The sequence below is a fragment of the Suricata suricatta genome, chromosome 3 (genome assembly GCF_006229205.1).
Source record: "Suricata suricatta isolate VVHF042 chromosome 3, meerkat_22Aug2017_6uvM2_HiC, whole genome shotgun sequence".
Classification (NCBI taxonomy): domain Eukaryota; kingdom Metazoa; phylum Chordata; class Mammalia; order Carnivora; family Herpestidae; genus Suricata; species Suricata suricatta.
The window spans coordinates 41949910-41969572 of record NC_043702.1 but is presented as its reverse complement, the minus strand read 5'-3'; the positions used below and the strand labels follow the sequence as shown (position 1 = coordinate 41969572).

Here is a 19663-nt window from a genome sequence, read left to right as displayed (position 1 = left end):
CAGAAAATTATTGGGGGCCCAGAATACCAAAGACACACAGGACTAGGGGCACCTGGGTGGCTCAGTCAGTTAAGCACCTGACTTTGGCTCAGGTCATGATCTCACGGTTCATGGGTTTGAGCCCCATGTGGGTCTTTGTGCTGACAGCTCAGAGCCTGGAGCCTGCTTCAGATTCTGTGTCTCCCTCTCTCTCTGCCTCTCCCCAACTCTCTCTCTCAAAAAATAAATAAACATTGAAAAAAAAAAAAAGAAAGAAACACAGGACTAGACTATAAGCAGAAAAGTATGCTGAAAGGAATACATTAGGTAACATGTACAATGCCTAGTATAGGAGGTGGGAAATAGTAGCTGATTAAGCAATGCTCCTGTTGTGACTGTCGGCTTTGACCAGAGGCCTCCAGGAGAGTAGACCGTTTCTCACACAGTCTCAGAGGAAAAAGTTTATTGTACAGGAAATCCAGACTAAACAAATAATCAAGTCATCCTGCAGAAAACACTGGTACTCTGTCTCTCTTGGACACTTTCCTCCGGAGCCTGCAGCGCTCCTGTTCCTGACCTTCATCCAGAGCTGCTGCCTCCAGACATGGCGAAACAGCCAGCTCTCAGAGAGGAGGTCCATTTCAGAGCATCTGCCCTCACGCCAGGAGGAGATGCTGAATGGAAATCGTGGCCACGGTTGAGGATAGATAATGTGAGATATAATTAGGAGACTAGGGACGCCTGGGTGGCTCAGTCGGTTGAGCGTCTGGCTTCGGCTCAGGTCATGATCTCACGGTTTGTGGGTCTGAGCCCCGCCTCGGGCTCTGTGCTGACAGCTAGCTCAGAGCCTGGAGTCTGCCTTCAGATTCTGTGTATCCCTCTCTCTCTGACCCTCCCCTGCTCACACTGTCTCTCTCTCTTAAAAATAAATAAAACATTAAAAAGAAATTTGGAGACTAATCCAACTCTTACTTTGTCTAGCCAGTGCTATGCCCATATTACAGCCCCTTCTGGCTCTTTCCATCTTCTAAAGGTTTAGTCGGGGGGGGGGGGGGGGGGTATGTGTAAAATAGGTTTATTTCCCCCCACAAATGGCATGAAGGAAACCATCTGGAATGGCATGGAAAGGCTATGAGGGGTCAACCAGAGACCATCAAGCCATTTCCTGGCATTTCCTCAAGAGTGTTTAAATTGCTCCCGCAGTGTCATTCCCAGAGCACAGAGGAAGTGTTAACACTGCTCGCACAGATGGAGAAAGCTAATTCATCTTATTTTCTCAAGGTCAAGGGGAATAACGGTGATGACAGAGTTTGAGCTCTGACTTCCAAATCCCAAACACGGGCCTCTCACCCAGTGGCCACCTGCTGGGTCCTGTGCAAACAGCTTCTCTGTGGTGGATGTTTTGAATGAAACAAAGCTCAGCTTTTTCTGGGAGGCGCTCCAGGAAAACGGACAAGAGCACTCACGCCAGAGGCACGCCAGGTGGACTCAAACACCGTGCCATCTCTACCAGCTGTCCGCTCTTAGTCGGGCTGCATGGTTGTGGGGAGGAGGGTGGCCCTCTTTCCACACTGTGAAACTGAGAATAACAGTAACGCCTAACTCGGGAGGTTGTGAAGACTAAGTTCCCACCTGTGGAGTGCCTGGTACTGCACGTGCTTGGAAAGTGTCACCTATTAATAATGATCATGATGACATGCATAGGAACAACAGAGCAGGCGCAAAAGAAGGTCAGCCGTTTTGTGGCTCCATCAATAGCTCGTATGTTCCTGGAACAGGGCTTTACATATATTGTTCCATTTTTGTGTCGGGCTCATAAGGCACTTTTTAGCAGATTTGGGGGCTACCTTCCAACAAAGGACGCATCCCTGCACACATAAAAGGTTCACTTTACACTTGCTGACGGGAACAGAAGTGACTTTTTTTCGTTCTCAACAATCAGAAAAATGTAAGGAATTACAATCTCTGAAGATTTTAATCTATGCTTCTTCAGGTGAGAAAAAAAGGACCAAGGAAAAAAGTTACATACCAGAAACATGAGTCTGAACAGGTGCCGCAGTCACACACACACACACACACACACACACACACACTCCCTGAACATGAGGCTGGATGACCCCGCGTGTCTAAACAGCGGGCCCCTGTGCCCCCTCTCCTTTCCCTGCCGCCCTCCCTCGTCACTGAGCGCATGCCTCTGCTGGACCCCACATATGCAGTCAGGAAGAAATAATAGCAGTAACTCAGAGAGGAGTTTTTTAAAGGATTAAACACATTTTTAAAAATACACTGGAATCACTTCACGTGGGAAAGGGCTTAACATTAAACAACATCAGCAAAACTCCAGCCAACCGGAAAGAAGTCTTTAGGAAGGATTTCGGTCTGACGGGGAAACAATGCTATTTGATTTATGGAAACACACTCTCCCAGAGGGAGATCCTCTCCACTGTGGACAGCCCTGTTCCTACTGTGCTCATGGCACTTGTAACCCAGTCACTCCTGGAACCTTCTACTCCCAGCAGGCACCTGCTGAACATTTTAGCTCTCAAGCGTGGAGCAGGTGAAGCTGTTTCATCGCTATCGGCGAGGCATCTGTAATTACGTGTCCACCAAGCGCCACTCCTCTCCCTTCGGGAAAACCACACTTCTTTACCCAGACAAGGGCACCAAGGTAACAGGCTGGAGGAAAACGGTTTCTTATCAGAGAAATCTTAGCTCCTTAATAGACGAAGAAATTTACAAGGACACCTTGGAAGGGCAGAGAGGGAACTTTTAAATATCTGAGATGTCATTTAGTTCTTGGAAGCAGCAGAGCACGGGGAGCGAGGCTCTGGGGACCAGGCGGCCGGGGTAGGCACACCAGGCTCCGGCTGATCTAAGCAGCGCTCTCGCCGGCCCGCTGGGGGCCCCTTCCGGGCTGCTACGGGCCTGGGGGCCAGGCTGGGACGTGCGGGCGCACAGAGCATGAGGTCCTCCAGCACAGAGGACACCCCCGCGGGTACTCACCATAGTGTCGAATTCTACAGGACCCACTATCCGAGACACCTCGTCAAACTCCTCAGGAGACATGGGGAGAAGGTTGTCTGTGGTCTGAAGTCGAGAAGGATGACTAAATCGGGGAGAAAGGAGAAGGAGAGGTTAACGTCTGGACGCACACCCAGGGACGCTCCATCCGCGGCCTGTGACGGGATCGTCGCCGGACGCTATTAGTTCAGCTGAGTGCATACATACACTCGCACGGCACATTTGGAGAAGCACAGATTGTGGGAGGTTCGCGTCCCCAGCCCGGCCCCTTGGGAAACGTACAGGACTCTAGAGACTTGAGTGCGAAATAGCCAGAGTGGACCCTGCGCCGCTTCTGCCTGGTTAGACCTGTGTGCGAGCGTGTGCGGTGCGTCACCCTGACGGTCGATGCCTCGGGCGGACCGCGGCCCCAGAGGCCCCAGAGAAACGTCTGGGGAGTCCCTCATCCCTACCTTGAGGTTTGAATGCAGATAAAGCTGCTCCAGAGTGTTTTTACATGAAGGCTACATCCATTCACCCCAAGACAGTGCTGCAGGCCAAATAACTGACAATGACTTTTCCAAATTTTTTTCTACCTTTTATAAAATGAAACAACAAAATAAAAGCAAGCGGAAAAAATGTATCTCAATCATCACTTTGGCCTTTCTTCAGTTGAAAGAAACTACTTTCCCACTCTGATCAATTTTTGTTCATTTTATTTATACTTTTTCAAAGTATCAGTTTGGAGGGAACTTAGAAACCTTAAAAACAACCTTGGGTGGTTTTTCTTTTCTTTTCTTTCTTTCTTTCTTTTTTTTTGTTTTGTTTATAAAGGCAGTAAAATTCTGACAGGCAGTGACACTGGGATCTCTATTTAGGATCTTTCCAACAAGTCCGACTGTGGCAGCAGCGGCAGCAATTACAACGAGAAAGCATAGTACAAGCATCTTCACCAGGCCCCAGCCAGGAGCAGGGCGGATTGCGGTTTTTACACATGGTACTCTTCTGTGTTCACTTACACTTCAGACACAGAAATCAATTCAGTCTTGATGTATCCAGTTCCTTTAGGGCCATCGAGTTCCATTGGTTCTGGAGCTGGAAGCAAACACATCGAGTACAGCTTTCCGTTAGCAGACCTCACACAACAACAGACGATCAAGGTTTTTCGTCAAAGTTTTACTGTTTTGCTTGACATTCAGGTTGGAGTCCCGTAACTTTAAAGGGTTGTGACTTCCCTGCCTGGGTCACCTGAAATCCTGGGGGGAAATGCAGAAGCAAGTCAAAGGGAAGGGAGAGGAGGTGAGTACAGAGGTCAAGCTGGGAGGCTTCTCTTTCCCAGGCTTGAACTCCTGCAGAAGTTGGAGCCCCAGATCTGTGAGGTTTTGTCTGGCTGGTGGGACACACACAGCGGTCAAGGTGAAGCTGGGGGCTTCTTCCTCCCAGAACAGTTGCACTAATACCGAGACTTCTGGTTCTAAACTTTAATAAAATTTATTGGTGTGTTCCAAACCAGATCGGTCTAACTCGAACGTTCTCAAATGCAATTCAGGGAAGAAGGAAAAACAAGAGACCTGTGTTCTAAGCCTATGACTACTCTTCACAATAATCACTACAAATAATATGATCTAATAAATTAACTGGATTACCCTGAATGAACCATTTTCCTTCTCCTGGGCCGTAGCTCCCTAATTTTAATAGGAATGGGCTGGTATAAATGAGTTGGCCATGGTGTTCCTGCCATTTACCTCTTTCCATGTGGAAAAATACAAATACACAAGACCAAAAATGGACTTTATCAACACCCTTTAAAAAAAGACATTATTTGTTCATTTCTTACTATCCATATCAGGCCAAATAACATGTTTCAACTATGCTGGGTTTATACCATCTTTGGAAAGCCTGCTTGCCAAAGATACAAAAGAAAGTGCTGCGTTAATAACACGGCACGGGTGAAGTCTGTGCAGGCACCGTGTACTTACAGGAAGGCAAGAGCGGTGTGTGTTATTAAACCCGGTCTCTAGCAAACCTTTGGACAACGATAAAATGAGAACCTAAGCACCAGCAATGGCTGAACTGTGCTATGACTCATCAGGGCGATGATTAGTGCTTGCCCCACCTACCTTCCTTTGGCCTGGAGTAGTATTTCCCAAAGGCATGGTCCTTGTCAATATTTGGATACAGATACTTCAGGGGATTCTCTGGAATATTTTCGGCAGCCATGACTTTGTAATTGCGAATAATATCAGGGAAAGTAACAGCGGAAAGTTCTTTCTTCGTGTAGGGTTCCACCGCGTGGAAGTAAGGTTCTGAAAAGAAGAAGAGCTCAGTGAGTCCCACAGACCATGCAAAACACAAGAGGGGAGAAAGAACACATTGCAGAGTTTGTGGATTTGAGTGGACCTGGTAAGAACCAATCACAGTAGAGAACTTACAACACAGTATGCTGCTTTACTTCTAAAATTATAATCCTTTCTTAGAAACAGGACAAATAAAGGCGGCCATTTACTTGCTAATAATGCAGCAACACTGCATTTGTCATTATTAGCTGACATTTGTAAACGTGGCAAGGAGAGGTTTATTAAACATCTTTAGCAGCCTGAATCTTTCATGATGTATCCACCCACAGGCAGAAAAATAAATACTAATTTGGTCACCTTGGCTCAAGTCACAGAATAAACTAATAAAAAATAATCTCACTTTCTGGTTGCTTTTCTTTTTAGATTGAAAAAAATGAAACTTTTTATTGAAATAAACGATGCCAATACATGGAAAATAATTTTTTAAACAAATAAATAGAAAAAGATCCTATTTTCTACTTTTTCTTCTAATCTTTGCTCTAATAAACCAGTTTAATTCACTCGTGGTCTTATTCGCAGGTTTCATGTGAATCCTGCCTCCTAATTGATCCAGAAGCTCATTTTTGGGTGCACACGTTCCAGAGGCTGCTGTTCAGGCGCTCTGGGGACTCCGTTCTACGACTTCAGATGATGCAGGCAGGCACAATAAGCTAGGTAGTGGCCTGCTTCAGCTTTCTGGTTGCCAAGGATGCCCCCCTGCATGACTGCTTTGCTAGCTCCATGGCTTAGCCAGCTGAGGAAACGCACTCCCTGGGGAGAAGGTGAAAAGGCAGCTTCTAATATCTACTGCCTACACAGGGCCCTAACCCCAGGTTTCCTGTATTTGCATTTGGAGGAAAAAAAAAACAGAACAAGTTTCCCATCTTTTTGCATCTTTCTACGGAGAGCAGAAAGTCATTGAAACAAATCGGTTTTTCCTCCGTGTCTCAAACAGAGCCAACTATAAGCACCGGAGAAAAGGAGCCAGTTTGTCTCTCTCATTCTCTCATCTCTGCCGTTCGGCCTCCTCCCCAGAAACCTGTTCCATAACCCAAAGGTGTTTGGAGCCTTTTAACCACAGATTTCTTCTGACCAAACAGAAACCTGAGACACAGCAGACATGAACTTGCATCTGCTCTGCTTGGAGGCAGGCTGGAGGGCTGCACCCCGTCCCCGGGGCCCTCAGAGCCTGCCTGCAGGTGTCCCCCCACGTGGGACTCCCCACAGCCAATCTGAAAGCATGTGCCTGTACAAAATGGGTTTCCTCCCGAAACTGGTGGCCAGCCATGCTGACTCACATCCCTCATCTACAGTAACAACCCTGACAGAGGAGAACCTGGCCTTGTCTTTTATGTATTTATTTATTTATTTATCAATTTATTTATTTAATTAAAATGTGTATTCATTTTTGAGAGGGAGAGAGAGAAGGGGAGGGAGAGAAACCAAAGCAGGCTCTAGGCTCTGAGCTGTCAGCACAGAGCCCGACGCAGGGCTCGAACTCATGGGCTGTGAGATCATGACCTGAGCTGAAGCTGGACACTTAACCAACCGAGCCACCCAGGCGCCCCTGGCCTTGTCTTTGAAAAACCATCATTTCCACAATGTCCCAGGCAGCAAATCACAAATATTCATGGCAAGGTATTAAATCCTATCTGGGAGGCTGAGCTGGCGGTAAGGAGCGAATCGGCAATTTTCTGTCACAAGCGCGGTGTTTGTACAAGCTGGTCTGCGGCGACAGGAAAGGGCGTCCATGCTTCACTTACCGCCTCCGTTCTGGGACCGCTCCACCCACGTGAACGTGATGGCCCCCTCGCGGCAGCTCTCGCTGAAGCGCAGCAGGAACGTCCCCGGCTGCTGGTCCTTCAGTAGGGCGCGCTCCCGCTCCTTGCTGATGAAGCCCACGATACACCTGGGTGTGCAAAGAGATTGAGGACGTCCTCTGAGAGGCAGCCAGGGTTTGAATTTTCGTGTGAACCTACAAGTGAACTAGATTCCTGAAACTTGACAGAAGAACACAGGATAAAAATGTGTATTTTAGATGCTTCAAAATCAATTTAACTGACACTTGGGGATGGATTTCACTTACACACATGTGTGCTTAGGCCTAACAAAATCATTAACACACTGCCAATGGGATGCTACAGATGATCCATAAATATTGGCTGGATTAATGAGACTTTGTTTATTTGATGATCTTTTTTTTCACTTGATGATTTTTACAGGCCAGGAAACTGTCTGGATTTCTGCATCTTTTATACTGGGGAGAAGATTCAAACACTGTATTTCTATGTTCTAGCACTTCTGACCAAGTTAAAGCCTTTGGTGAAGCCTCAACTGACCCTGGAATAAATTAGATAAAAACAACTTACCAAGATAAAAAACTTTTTCTTCTTTTCTAAAGGCAATATAGTAAATAGGTGCTTAAGAAATTTTTGTTAAATGAGTGAATGCATGAATGGTACTAAAACATTTTAAATTAAATGTTAAAAATACATATGCACATACTACAAACTCTAAGTTTAATCTTATGAGGTTCCACTATCATGAAGCCGTGAAAAGAAGCCTGGAAGCATCCATATCTGTGAGGCGCACACAAGACTTGTCAAATAGTGAGGTCTGCCCAGACCAGGTCTGTCTCAGCCTTAGAGTAAGGAAGTGTGTGCTAAAAATATGTTTCAAAAATAAATCTATCCGTGGCCCTTACCCATCATTCCAGAGAGAGAGCAGGTGTTTTTTAATGAGTTCAAGGATGCTTTCAATCCAAAGCCAGAAAGGAAAATTTTTGTCATTTATGTTTTCCTGCAAGTGTACAAACACACACATTAGGAACAAGGAAATTCAAAATACTGACTTACTAGGCCTCTTCCCACCACCGGATTGGATTTTAATTTGCAAAGCCTGCCCAGCTGCCAAAACTAACGCTGTCCCCTCCAGAGCCACCCCTCCCCTTATCAGCTTGCAGACACCAAGCTCTATTTCCTGGGCCAGGCTCTGCTTCCCTCTCTAAACTGTAGCAAACCGGCCAGGGAATGACCTCCAGGGTGAACGCAGAACAACAGCTGCCCTCGTACTAGTAACATCCAGTAGCGTGAGCTTGTCAGCACTGTCTGGTGACCCCAGTGGGGTCTGATTATTCCCTCCAACTGGTCCCTCTGCTGGAACAGGCTTGGGAAAACTCATCTGGCCCATCAGGTTGTCCAAGCCACCAGAGAGCACACATTTCTCATGAATGGGGCTAAAATGCTGCCAGGCAAGGTACCGGTGTGAGTAAACACAAGACTCGTTTCAGATATGAAAGAATGTTATCACACACACAGACGCTTCCTGTCCGACTCACACTTGGAGACTGACCTTCTCCACTGAAGGAAAGTAAACAACCTGCCCTCGGGGTTCCATGGGCCAGGGACAAGCATGCCAAAATAAGCACACAGTTAAATCACTACCGAAGCAAAAACTAGGAGAACCTCACCAGGGAGCAGGCACTCAGAGAGTGTAAAACCCAGAGGGCACCCACCTTACAGAACCTTGTCCATGGAATGAGACCATCGGGGCCAGCATTAGGACCTAGCCAAATAAAAATATGCTGTTTCAGGAAACAAAACACTGATTCTGAAGCTTTGGTTACACTGATAGCTCTTGTGTTTACTTTCAAAGAAAAGAGCCAACACCTCAAAGAGGAAGACCGTATGCTCATGGTTGGTATTCTCAGACACATTAGTGCTAACTACCTGCGCTTTCTGGAGAAGCAGCATCATCTGCAGCCTCATCTCCCACGGCCGCCTCCTTCCCCGGCAGGCTCCTCCCTCAGTGGTCCTGCAGAGCTCTCCCAAACTTCAAGCTAAGACCAAGATCACCCCTAGGTGATCTATTTAACTGACACTTGGCTTTTCAAGCTTATTTTGGATATAATTTGGGCACTTCCCTCGGCCCTCCTCCAAATGGGACATGAACTCGGGAGGCTGATGCAAATCAAAAGTCAAGGGAGAGAAATGAGAGGGAAGGAAGCCTGGGGGTTACCTGCTACACGAGTTAAAGCCGCCCAGGCTGTAGAAGGTAGTGAGCCCATCGCCTCTCTGCAGAGAACCACAAATGAGCCTTGACAGGCAGGAACGATATGTCTTAGTTTGCACCAAATAAAGAAATGGGAAAAGGTGATTTCTTACATCTACCTAAATAGCGTAAGACGCCCACTGTGACAGTTACATGGCCACTGCTGAGAGCTGTGTGGTTAGGAGGAGTCTACTGGTATTTACAATACACACAACTCTGCTGTTACAGAAAGCAAATCTGGAAAAAACCTGTCTGTGGAGTTTTAAAGATATAGTTCAGATATTCCATTCATCCAAGATTTGACTAGCAGGCCTCGGATCTCCTTATGTGGAAGACTAATTAATTCATGATATTAGCTCCTGAAAGGGAATCATCTATCATGGCCTGGATCCTGCCGATCAGGCAAAACTGCTGCTCAAGCGATATCACCCATCGCTCAAGATATGTCCACCCAATTTGGACGGTGTCTCCCTGTACCTGGGCCGCCTGCGGCAAGAGTCCTGAGTGTATGCTATGCGGCGGGTGGCCCCAGGACTTTACTTATTCTTACCGTGCTGGGTACTTGTTTTTTTTATCCCCAAGGTTAATAAGACTTCATCTTTCTTAATCATCTTTCTTATCAAGGAACTTATTTTAGCCACAACTAATATATTTACACAATTCAAAAATATTTCCCGTAGGAAACCTGCTCAGAAATGTGAATATGAGATGATTGGGAAATGATCCCTTTACATCTTTTGTCAGGTCTATACCTACTTCCAAGGTGAGCTACAGTCCTCAGTTAGCTATAATAAGCTACAGCTGGAAAAGCCTACGAATTTTTTTTTTGACACTCTTCTACCTTGAACAAAATAGAGAGCGAAGAGGAGAAAGGAACAAATTGAGATATTTTTATGAATTTCAATTTTTATATACAAAAAAGTTTGTACCAAGTAGCTTCTCTCCCAGCATGTTCAGCTGGTCCACATTGAGACCTCTTTTGGTGACAGAAGAAAACTGCCAACTCAGCACCTCTGAAAGCTGAGCCCATCGTGCGCAAGGCGGGTTCAGGAAGAAGGAAAGATTCTGGAGAGAAAACACCCAAAAGGTAAGGCCGTCAGTCATAAACAAGGCACATGGATCAGTCTCAAAGTTCAGTTCTGACTTCTGTGACATACAGTGTTCACAGAAGAGAAACACAGTTGATTCTTATTTGCAGATTCACATTTGTGAATTCAACCTACTCATTCAAAGTTACTTTAACCCCCAAATCATTACTCATAGCCCTTCTGGACTCATTTGCGGGTGTGTGGACATATCGATGAGTAGAAAAGATTTCAGTCCCCAACATGTGTGGTTCCAGCAGAGGTCAGCCAAAGCGACACTTGTTTGTCAAACAGAGCAACTGCCTTCTGGTTTCAGCTCTCATACTATAAGCAAGTATTCTTTTTGAGGTCTATTTTGTGCCAGGTTTTTTGCCTTTAGTGGGTTTTTTGGTTTTTAAAAATTTCACTTTTAAAGTGGACCCATGTGCTGAAGTGCTGTCTGCTGTTCTAACTGCAAGGCGGCCACAAGGCACCTGTCCAGGGAAAGCACGTGCACCAGGGGGGCTCTGTTCAGGCATGAGTCAGCGTGCTGCTGGCCGTACGTTCAATGTTAACAAACCCACAAATCTAGTCGATGAGGTGTCTTTCAACAGGAAACACACATCAACAAGGCCATGCATTGATGGGCTAAGTAGCAACTGGTCAGTATTTGCTAATTCAGTGCTCACAGTGACCTTAAAGAATGTTAAGTGCAAACCATAAGAGACTCTTAAATAGAGAGAACAAACTGAGGGTTGATAGGGGGGTGGGGAGAGGGGAAAATGGGTGAAGCGCATGGACGAGGGCACTTGTTGGGAGAACCACTGGGTGTTGTATGTAAGTGATGAATCATGGGATCTACCCCTGAAGCTAAGAGTACACCGTATACACTGTATGTTAGCTAACTTGACAGTAAATTATATTTAACAACAACAACAAAAAAGAACGTAAGCACAGGGAATAACAAGAATCAACCATAATTAATCAACAGTAAGTATCCACACTTTAAAACAGAGCATGCTTAGAAAAAAAAGAAGGGAGCAGGCCTATTTAGCAGATGTATACATTTTTTAAAAAGAAAAGCAGTAATTGAGCTCTTCCCCAGTACAAGTTGTAGGAAATCTATTGCCTCAGCTTATTCACATAGAAAGAAAATTGTAATTCTCATTTCTAATACATATACACACTTTCCTAACCCAGAGTCACTCAAGATCCCTAACAGTGTCAGTCCAGCTATGTCACTTTTCTCTCAACGTCTGGTCATCAGGGGCTCTCTGAGATGCGCAGAAGCTACTAGTCCCTGGGGTCTCTGGTCAACACCTATAGAAAGCAGGCGTGTTTTCCATACCCTGGGCTCTGTCACCAGCATGTTGTACCACAGGATGGAGGCCCAGCCACTCGGGAGCTGGCTGACATTGGAGATCACCACGATGGGGAGAGAGGTCGTCTAAAAGATGACAAAGACCTTGAAATCATCAGAATCACAGAAACATCACCTTCACACCACTGTGTAACCTCAAAACTCAGCACGGGATTATTTGTAGATTTGTGCGTATTTTATATTTGAAAACTGAAAATGTAAAGCTAAGTTTTTTTGTTCATAGTTTAGTTTTGTTAGATCTTTCAGTCAAGAAACAAGTTTCCATGCTTCTTATAAAAAATCAACATAGGACATCTCAAGGTGAATTCGATTCTCCAGCTTCCTGAGGCACTCAATTAATGTCAAGATACTATTAGCTGAAAAAACCATCTTTTTTAGCCATTAAGTAAATGTGTCTAAAACAAAAAATGAGAACAATGCATCTAACAGTTAAAGGTAAAAGTAAAGTTTTCCGTGTCTGAAGCACGTAAGTCTCACCTCGAGGTCAATGACCAAACCAGGCTGGCACAACTGGGTTTCAAAACTAAGGGAGTGAAGTTCTTCTGTAACGATGAGGGGTCCCTGAAAAGAGAAAGGGAAGAAACGAGGAATACAGTGGTTCCCACACACGTCCTGCAGCTTCCTAACACCCTGCACCGGGCCTATCTCGGTGCTCTCTCAAAGATAAAAGACTTCTGAAACCGTGGCAAGGGTCATAAATTACTGGAAAGAAGTGTGGACAGGGAAACAGCACCTTGCGATGGGTTGATGGGTCTACTGGGGAGGTGAAGCTTTCTGGCTCCCAGCCCTGCTCTGCCACTGCCCCGCTGTGGCCTGAGGCGGACGGGGCGGAAAGCTCGTGGGCCCCGGGTGTGATTATTTACTGACAGGACTGACTTGCATACGCCCGGCAGGTCATGAGTCCTTGGGTTACAGAGAAATACGACAGGGTTCTCAAGGTGCCTTGATATACACGATCGCGTGCAGGCATCACGATGACTTAGAACCAGAGAGAAGCCACCGCCGCTACCTGCACTTGCAGGAGAAACGAAGCCCCCAGGAGGTCACAAAGAGAGTAGAGATCAAAACCAGGGCTAGATAGTGTGTCTCTGCGCTGCCCTGGCCAGGCCTGTCCCACTCTGCCACAGGAGCACTACTGGTCATGGCCCGGAAGCGTGGCGTGCCTCATGGGCACAAAGGCTGAAAACATCCCACACCTCTGTCCGTAGCTCATTTCTCAATATTATATCACAAACCTAACTCGTCAAGGATCTGGCTCTAAAAAGGAAACCGATGGAAAGACCATTCCGCCGGGCAGGGAGTGCATGGAGAAAAAACCCTCTCGCCACACTCCATTTTTGCATGGAGTCCCCAAACCGGCCTCTCGTTCCAGCTCAGACAGTAATTCCCAGGCACCCTTAGCAAAATCCTGCAAACATCCCATGATGCACTTCCTTTGCCTGTGAAATGGGAATAGCACAGAAACCCATTATACCTGCTCCCCTGGGCTGTGCGGGTCCGGGCGTCTCGCAAAATCTTCTCACAACCATAAAGCACGAATGCAGTGTTTTTACTGCTACCACAGACATACCGTGCCCTAAAGCTCATTCACTACTCTTCCCTACTGGGTCTAAACCCCACTTTGAGGCATCCCTGGCCACCAGGGGTACTGAGCCAACCTCCCTGGACAGACCTGCTGGTTACAGACCATTCACAACAGAGAAAAACTCACCTCATTAGTTCTGGTGCCAGCATTTTTCTGTTCTTTCAGTTGCTATAGAACAAGAAACCATGTTAGTAAACAGCACGATAATAGTCACAGTTGCTATTTTCATCTACAAACAGACCAGAGTCAGGACTTAGAAAGAATAGAGGATGTGAAATTATTTTCAGGGAGCAGAACAAGATATGAAATGGCCCTTGTGTGGGCCCAGGAGCCCAAGTGCCTTTTCCCAGCAGCCTGACAGGACATGATGTGAACACCAGAGTTTGGAAGGACCCCGGGGAATCACCTCCTGCTCACTGCCCCGTGCAAGCTTTTCCAAATGATGGCCCCTAACCTTCGTGAGTTGTTTCATGCCCCACAGGCTCAGGGCGTGGCTAAGACTGGCCCTCAAAAGGACTTCAGTCGCTGACTTTCTAAGGAAGCACCCTGGAGAGCAGCTCTGGGCACCCTGAGACTCCTGAGTCTGAGTGAGGCTCTCCTATGAGGTCCAGCTTCACTAACCATGAGATGCTGGCTTACAAAACGGTTGCCAATGAAAAGGCTGCAGGTTCCAGCCCAGGGAGTGCACAGGGCGTGGTGCCAACACTTCAGCACAAGTCACAATAACCAGCGGCCCCAACTTCCCACGGAGGCAGGCAGACAGGTACTGCCCCCTTACAACCCTGCTGGGATCCCTACCCCCTGGAGGAATGGGCCCCACTCCTCCGGAAACAAAGCAGTGGAGGCAGTGGTTGTGGGCAAGACCGCTAGGAAGGAGGGTGTGAATCCTGGGCCGAGGACAAACTCCTGAGGTCGGCCACACTGCGAGCTGCCAGGACGTGGGGGCAGCAATAACTCCTGAGGAAACTGCAGGAGTCTAGCGTGAGCAAGGTCACAGAGGCACTGAGAACGGGTAATTTGTGCACATACTGGTTTACAGTATATGTTACCAAGGTCGCTACACCCTGAAGAGGTATCTCTGTGGGAGAGACTGGCAGAACCCAGTAACAGAGCAGTTCTGGGGCCAGGAGGAGGAACCAAGGTCTCCTGCATGCTCGTGAAGTCACCAGCTGCAGACTCAAGACGCCCTCTCCCAGCGGGTGCCGTCCACATCACGCTGTGAACCGAGTGCCACTCCACTGGAAATAAAGTCCTAGCAAGCCAGACACAACCTAAAACACAGGAAAACGGGTCTCCCTACCAGGTGTCGAAATTCAGCTGCCAGACTTCCGTTGGTGGATTCCTCCATGTTCATCACTTTTGTATGTGTGCCCAAAATGTTGAATTTTCTAAATCTAGAAGAGAACATACAGAATAGAAATACTTAAAAGGCTCAGAACTACTAAATAAAGATAGTAAAATGTAGTACAAAGTATTTGACATACCCTTTTACTGTATTTCTCTCATTCACATCTCTGAAAAAAAAGAAACACACATAGTCATGTATGTGTAAATTCTGAAAGGAGCTTTAACAAAAATATAAAAGTATACGTATAAGTAAAAGATCAACACGAAATCTACACCTGCGGGTTTTCTGCCATTTCATTCACTCCCTCACTCCCTCAGTCAACCAACACTAACTCTGCCCAGGACTGTGGAGTGACTTGCAGCAGATAACCTCTCTGGGCCTCACATTTCTCATGTGTACAATGCAGTGCTAACAGCACCAACCTTACAGGATTTGGAGAGGGGTCAGCTAGATAACGGGTAAAAGAGCACAGAGCACACCCTCCATAAACAAAAGTCAGCTATGGTTGGGGCTATTTCCTGAGCAATCACATACCCTGTGTGAGGTCCCGTGCTCGCCCACTCCCATTCTGGTAAATCATTAAAGGTTGAGCAACTGGGCTCTGGAAAGACCCTAAGAATAAACTCGATAATGAACATTGTGACCTAAAGTTTAACTTGTTTTTCAAGATTCTGTTAAGTAACCCCACCCTTTTAATAAGACCTGGCCGAGGCAAAGTCCAAGGTGAGGTTAAAGTCACCTAGCCCCTAGACACCTAGACATCTTAGGTGTCTAACTACGATTGGTCATTTTAAAAGACTAAGAACTTTAAAATGACCGGTTCCCACCAAAACTAACGGCTGTGTATCACAATGTAACTGGCTATAACGAAATGCTGTAAATTGTAACTGGTCAACTACATGATGACCCCTTAAAAACCCTGAGCTCCTGCTTGGGGCGGGGCTCTCTTCTAAGGACTTCCAGCTACTCGAGAGGGGCCATTCCCAACTCTGTGTTCATGGATTCTACTCTCAGTGACTGGCATGGGGAAAAAAAGGTCTAACAACAGGAGAAATCTTTTTATTCTCTACTCTCTTTAATGCTTTTATGAGCGTACAAGTGTAGTAGACTCTGGATCTGGAGTTCGCTCTTGTCCAACAAGAGAGCGGGATGCAGGATTGAAAATGCAAGAGAGGCTAATGTCTGGGAGGACACAAGAGCCCCAAGTAAGGGTCCTTGCTCCATACTTATTAGGATCAGAAGGCTTACAAGTGTGATGGGCATGCACAGAGACAATGGAACTGTGAACATTAACTCACAGGCATGGGGAAAATGAGGTTTTGGAGATGTGGTGTTAGGGGTTTGGGTCAATACAAAACAAGATTATGGTGCTGGGCGGGAGGTTGTTTACAACAAACATGAGGCCCCACCTCTCTTTACCTACACTGGCCTAGGGGATAAGAATGACAGAGGATGCTACCTCAGGTCAGCTGGCATCTTTCTTTGGCTAATCAGTTCTGCTCTGGGCAACTTGTGGGGGATGGGGGCTCCGTGGTCTATAGTCCTATTTACCTGTTTACCTAATTTGGTCCTTCCTTCCTGTGAAAGCAGCTTACTGCTATTTTCTATACCTTTGTCCTACACTGGGTGCCTTTGCCCCATTTGTCCTGTGGTGGGGGGCTCTGCCCCTTTACCTAATCTTATTTACCTAATCTTGTTCACCCGAACTTGGGTGTGTTCATCCTATGACTTCCTAATTCTTTGTGCCTTGTTCACCCATCAGTGCAGGCTCAGGGAATTCCTAGCTTAGTCCCCATATATGAGCATAGTCAATTATTTGGGGAAAGTGTCAAGTTTAAGTTTTAAATCTGAGGTTAAATCTTGAGCGACTTTGCCTCTTATACAAATTCAGCGATTACTCAGTCATGTTCCGGACTACCCATGTATCTGTGAGGTGTGGCACAGATTAGAAATCATCAGCACACTCAGCTACCTGGGTGACCTTCCTTTCCGATCTCAACTAGAAAGTCAACATTTGTGCGCATGACAATCACCATTTGCTATGCCAGTGACCAGTTTCCCCCAGTTTTAGAAAAAAAGAATTTGAAATAAAGGGAACAGTGTGACACAAAGCTGCCCTGTCAGAGCTACGAAGAAAACTCAAAGATGGAACAGAGAGAAAAGACAAAAGAGCTACAACAAACCAAGAGAGAGACTGAGAGCACAGTGTGGTAAATGTAACAGCCATAAGATCTCTGCCACCCTTCCTTTCAGGACACTGAGTGTATTTCCTTGGCCCTTGAACTTCAGGTGACTCTGGCTTGGTTTTGCTAATAGAGTGGATGGGAGGGATGCTGCACAAGCTCCAAGTCTCACCCCAACTGACCTCGCATGCTGCTATTCTTACCCCCTGGGACGCTGTCACTATGTGATAAAGCCCCGGCTAGCCCTTGAGAGCCCCATGCAGAAGGGCTCAGTTATTCCAGCCAGGATCTCAGGCATGTAACAAGCCCCTGCTGGACCCTCAGCAACAACCAAGCTGGTCCAAACCACCTACTGCTCACAGAATAAGAAAAATAATACTTTTGGGGTTTTAAGCCACTAAGTTCGGGGTGATTTGTTATGCAGCAAAAGCTGATACACAGAAACCACAGATGATGGCAGGAAAGACAAGGGCACAGACTCTAAAAAAGAATATTGTTACAGAGCAGGAAGCTAGGACACGAGAGGAAAATTACTTGGATTGTCATAAATGGTCTTGAGACTTGCTAAACCCGTATGTTACACACAAAAACATTAAATGTATCAAGGGTTGGGGAGAGAGGGGAGCCAGTGGCTAGGTTGCTGCTAGTCCAGGTGTAGGGTCAGGGCAAAATGGGATGGGACTTCTCCATCTAGACCCCCGGGGGAGCTCCGCCCATTCCCAGGTCCCTGCGGCCGGGAAGAGACAAAGGTGGACCCAGCAGGCTCCATGTAGTCCCCCAAAATGCTGCCAACGTCATTCCACAAACAACACCACAACTGGCCAGAGTCACTGCGGCCTCTAGGATCTTCAGCCTTGTGTTTGATCACTGCCCCTTCTCCTCTAAGCTGGCCTAGGAGGGAGGAGGGGTAGTATGTGAGACTTGGTCATTACAAGCTCATACGTAAAATACACTCATTCTTTTGCTCATTTACAGTCTTAAAAGTCACCAGCATGTTACCAGCTATAGGGGAAGCTCCAGATGTCCAGAAGCTATCAATTTAAATCTCCTGGGATCACTTAGGGACACCTGGGTGGCTCAGCTGGTGAAGCATCTGACTTCTGATTTCAGCTCAAGTCATGATCTCATGGTTAGTGAGTTTGAGCCCTGCATCACGCTCTGTGCTGACAGTGCAAAGCCTGCTTGGGATTCTGTCTCTGCCCCTACCCTGCTCGTGCTCTCTCTCAAAATAAATAAACTTAAAAAAATTTTTTTTTAATCTCCTGGGATCACTTATAGATAGCTTTAATGCATCTGTCCATGTTTGGTTAACAAAACCAGTGTTTCAATAGTGTATGTATATTAGATAATTTTAAAGATAGCTTACTTATCAAATAAGACTTTGACTTTCAAATTATAATTCAGCTCTTGCAATTTCACCAAGAGTCTGGAAAGAAAAAAAAAGTTATTATTACTTTAAAAAATTATTACAGTTTATTTATTATGTCAATTCCCTATTGGTGAAGGTTTCACGAATCCCCACTCCCTCCAGTTATTACAAACAATAGAGTCAACATCCATGTATGTCTACTTGGAATATCTTCTAATTGTGTTTGCAGACTAAAAACCTAGCTGTGGAACTGCTGGGGCAAAACTTTAACACTAAATCCTGATAGAAAGCAGCACTGATGCCCCATACCCACCAAATGGGAGTGAGGGCACCTGCCTCCATATACAGCTTTGCCAACACTGGGTTTTATCAAGATTTCTACTTTTGGACAGTTATATGGGTGAAAAATAGCAAATGTGCTTTTTATTAAAACTTGTGACTAATGTTCGTTCTCTTGGGAAAAAATATGAACTCTTACCCAAAATCAGGAAAAACAGGCTGACATCTATAGTCAATGCCAGGGGGGTGTGGAAAGACAAGGAAGGAATGTGAGGCTAAGATGTGCACGTGTCTTCTCTGATGAGCTGCAGACCTCAGGAAGGAGCCCCTTACTGGTCTGCTCCACTTGGGGGACAGGTGGCAGGCTGATGGGATTATATTTCTATGGTCCCTTCTGGCTGTGAGTTCTTGGCCCCCACAGATGCCTGAGCGTGGTGCTGTAAGACCAGCAGCCAGGAAGCAGCAACTGGGGACCCTGTTCACAGCACCCGAGGAAAGAAGCCTAAGACCGACTCTAAGGCCAGTGCAGCTCTTCAGAGTCCAGCTGCTTATCAGTGGAAGGCTAGCTAAATAAACCTGCCACTCAACAGAGAAAGGAGAGCCCTGTTCTCATATGGAACCACTTCTACGACTTCTTATTGAGGAGAAAAACAGGCTGAAAACCACATACAGCAGAATCCTTATTTTTAAAAATATCATATGTTATATTATGTACATGTATATGTATATATATTTATGTATGAAAAACATGTATGTGTATACACACACACACACACACAAAGGTATGCATGTATTTGTGTGGACAAGGACAGAAATCTGGGTTGACTGACACTAGGCTGTTCACCATGGTGGTCTACAGATATTTAGATCATAGACAACTTTGAAAAACTGATGAAAGCTATGACCCTCTTCACTAGAAAAACATACGTGTCATGAGTCCATTCACACATACTTCATATGGTTGTAGCGGTACATAAAGCCCAGGTTATAAGCTTATACTCAGGAGGGCGTGAAGCTTCTAGGAACTTTTAATTTCTGCTAAATGCAGTTCTGTAATTCTGAGTTCCTTTCTACCAGACATGCATTATA

At 46.0% G+C, this 19663-nt stretch overlaps 1 protein-coding gene across 1 annotated transcript in view; it reads right to left on the bottom strand.

Annotated features, from left to right (window-relative positions):
- The window catches only part of STAT1 (signal transducer and activator of transcription 1), a 36209-nt gene that overhangs the window by 1914 nt on the left and 14632 nt on the right, over positions 1-19663 (bottom strand). Inside the window, exons 8-20 of the mRNA XM_029934218.1 lie at positions 18293-18352; positions 14880-14909; positions 14696-14789; positions 13522-13563; positions 12288-12371; positions 11778-11876; positions 10295-10430; positions 8830-8879; positions 8020-8114; positions 7079-7224; positions 5100-5285; positions 3999-4074; positions 2983-3085 (exon numbers count right to left, since the gene is read on the bottom strand). Coding sequence (XP_029790078.1) covers positions 2983-3085; positions 3999-4074; positions 5100-5285; positions 7079-7224; positions 8020-8114; positions 8830-8879; positions 10295-10430; positions 11778-11876; positions 12288-12371; positions 13522-13563; positions 14696-14789; positions 14880-14909; positions 18293-18352 — 1201 coding nt within the window. The remainder of the gene's footprint in view (positions 1-2982; positions 3086-3998; positions 4075-5099; positions 5286-7078; positions 7225-8019; positions 8115-8829; positions 8880-10294; positions 10431-11777; positions 11877-12287; positions 12372-13521; positions 13564-14695; positions 14790-14879; positions 14910-18292; positions 18353-19663) is intronic.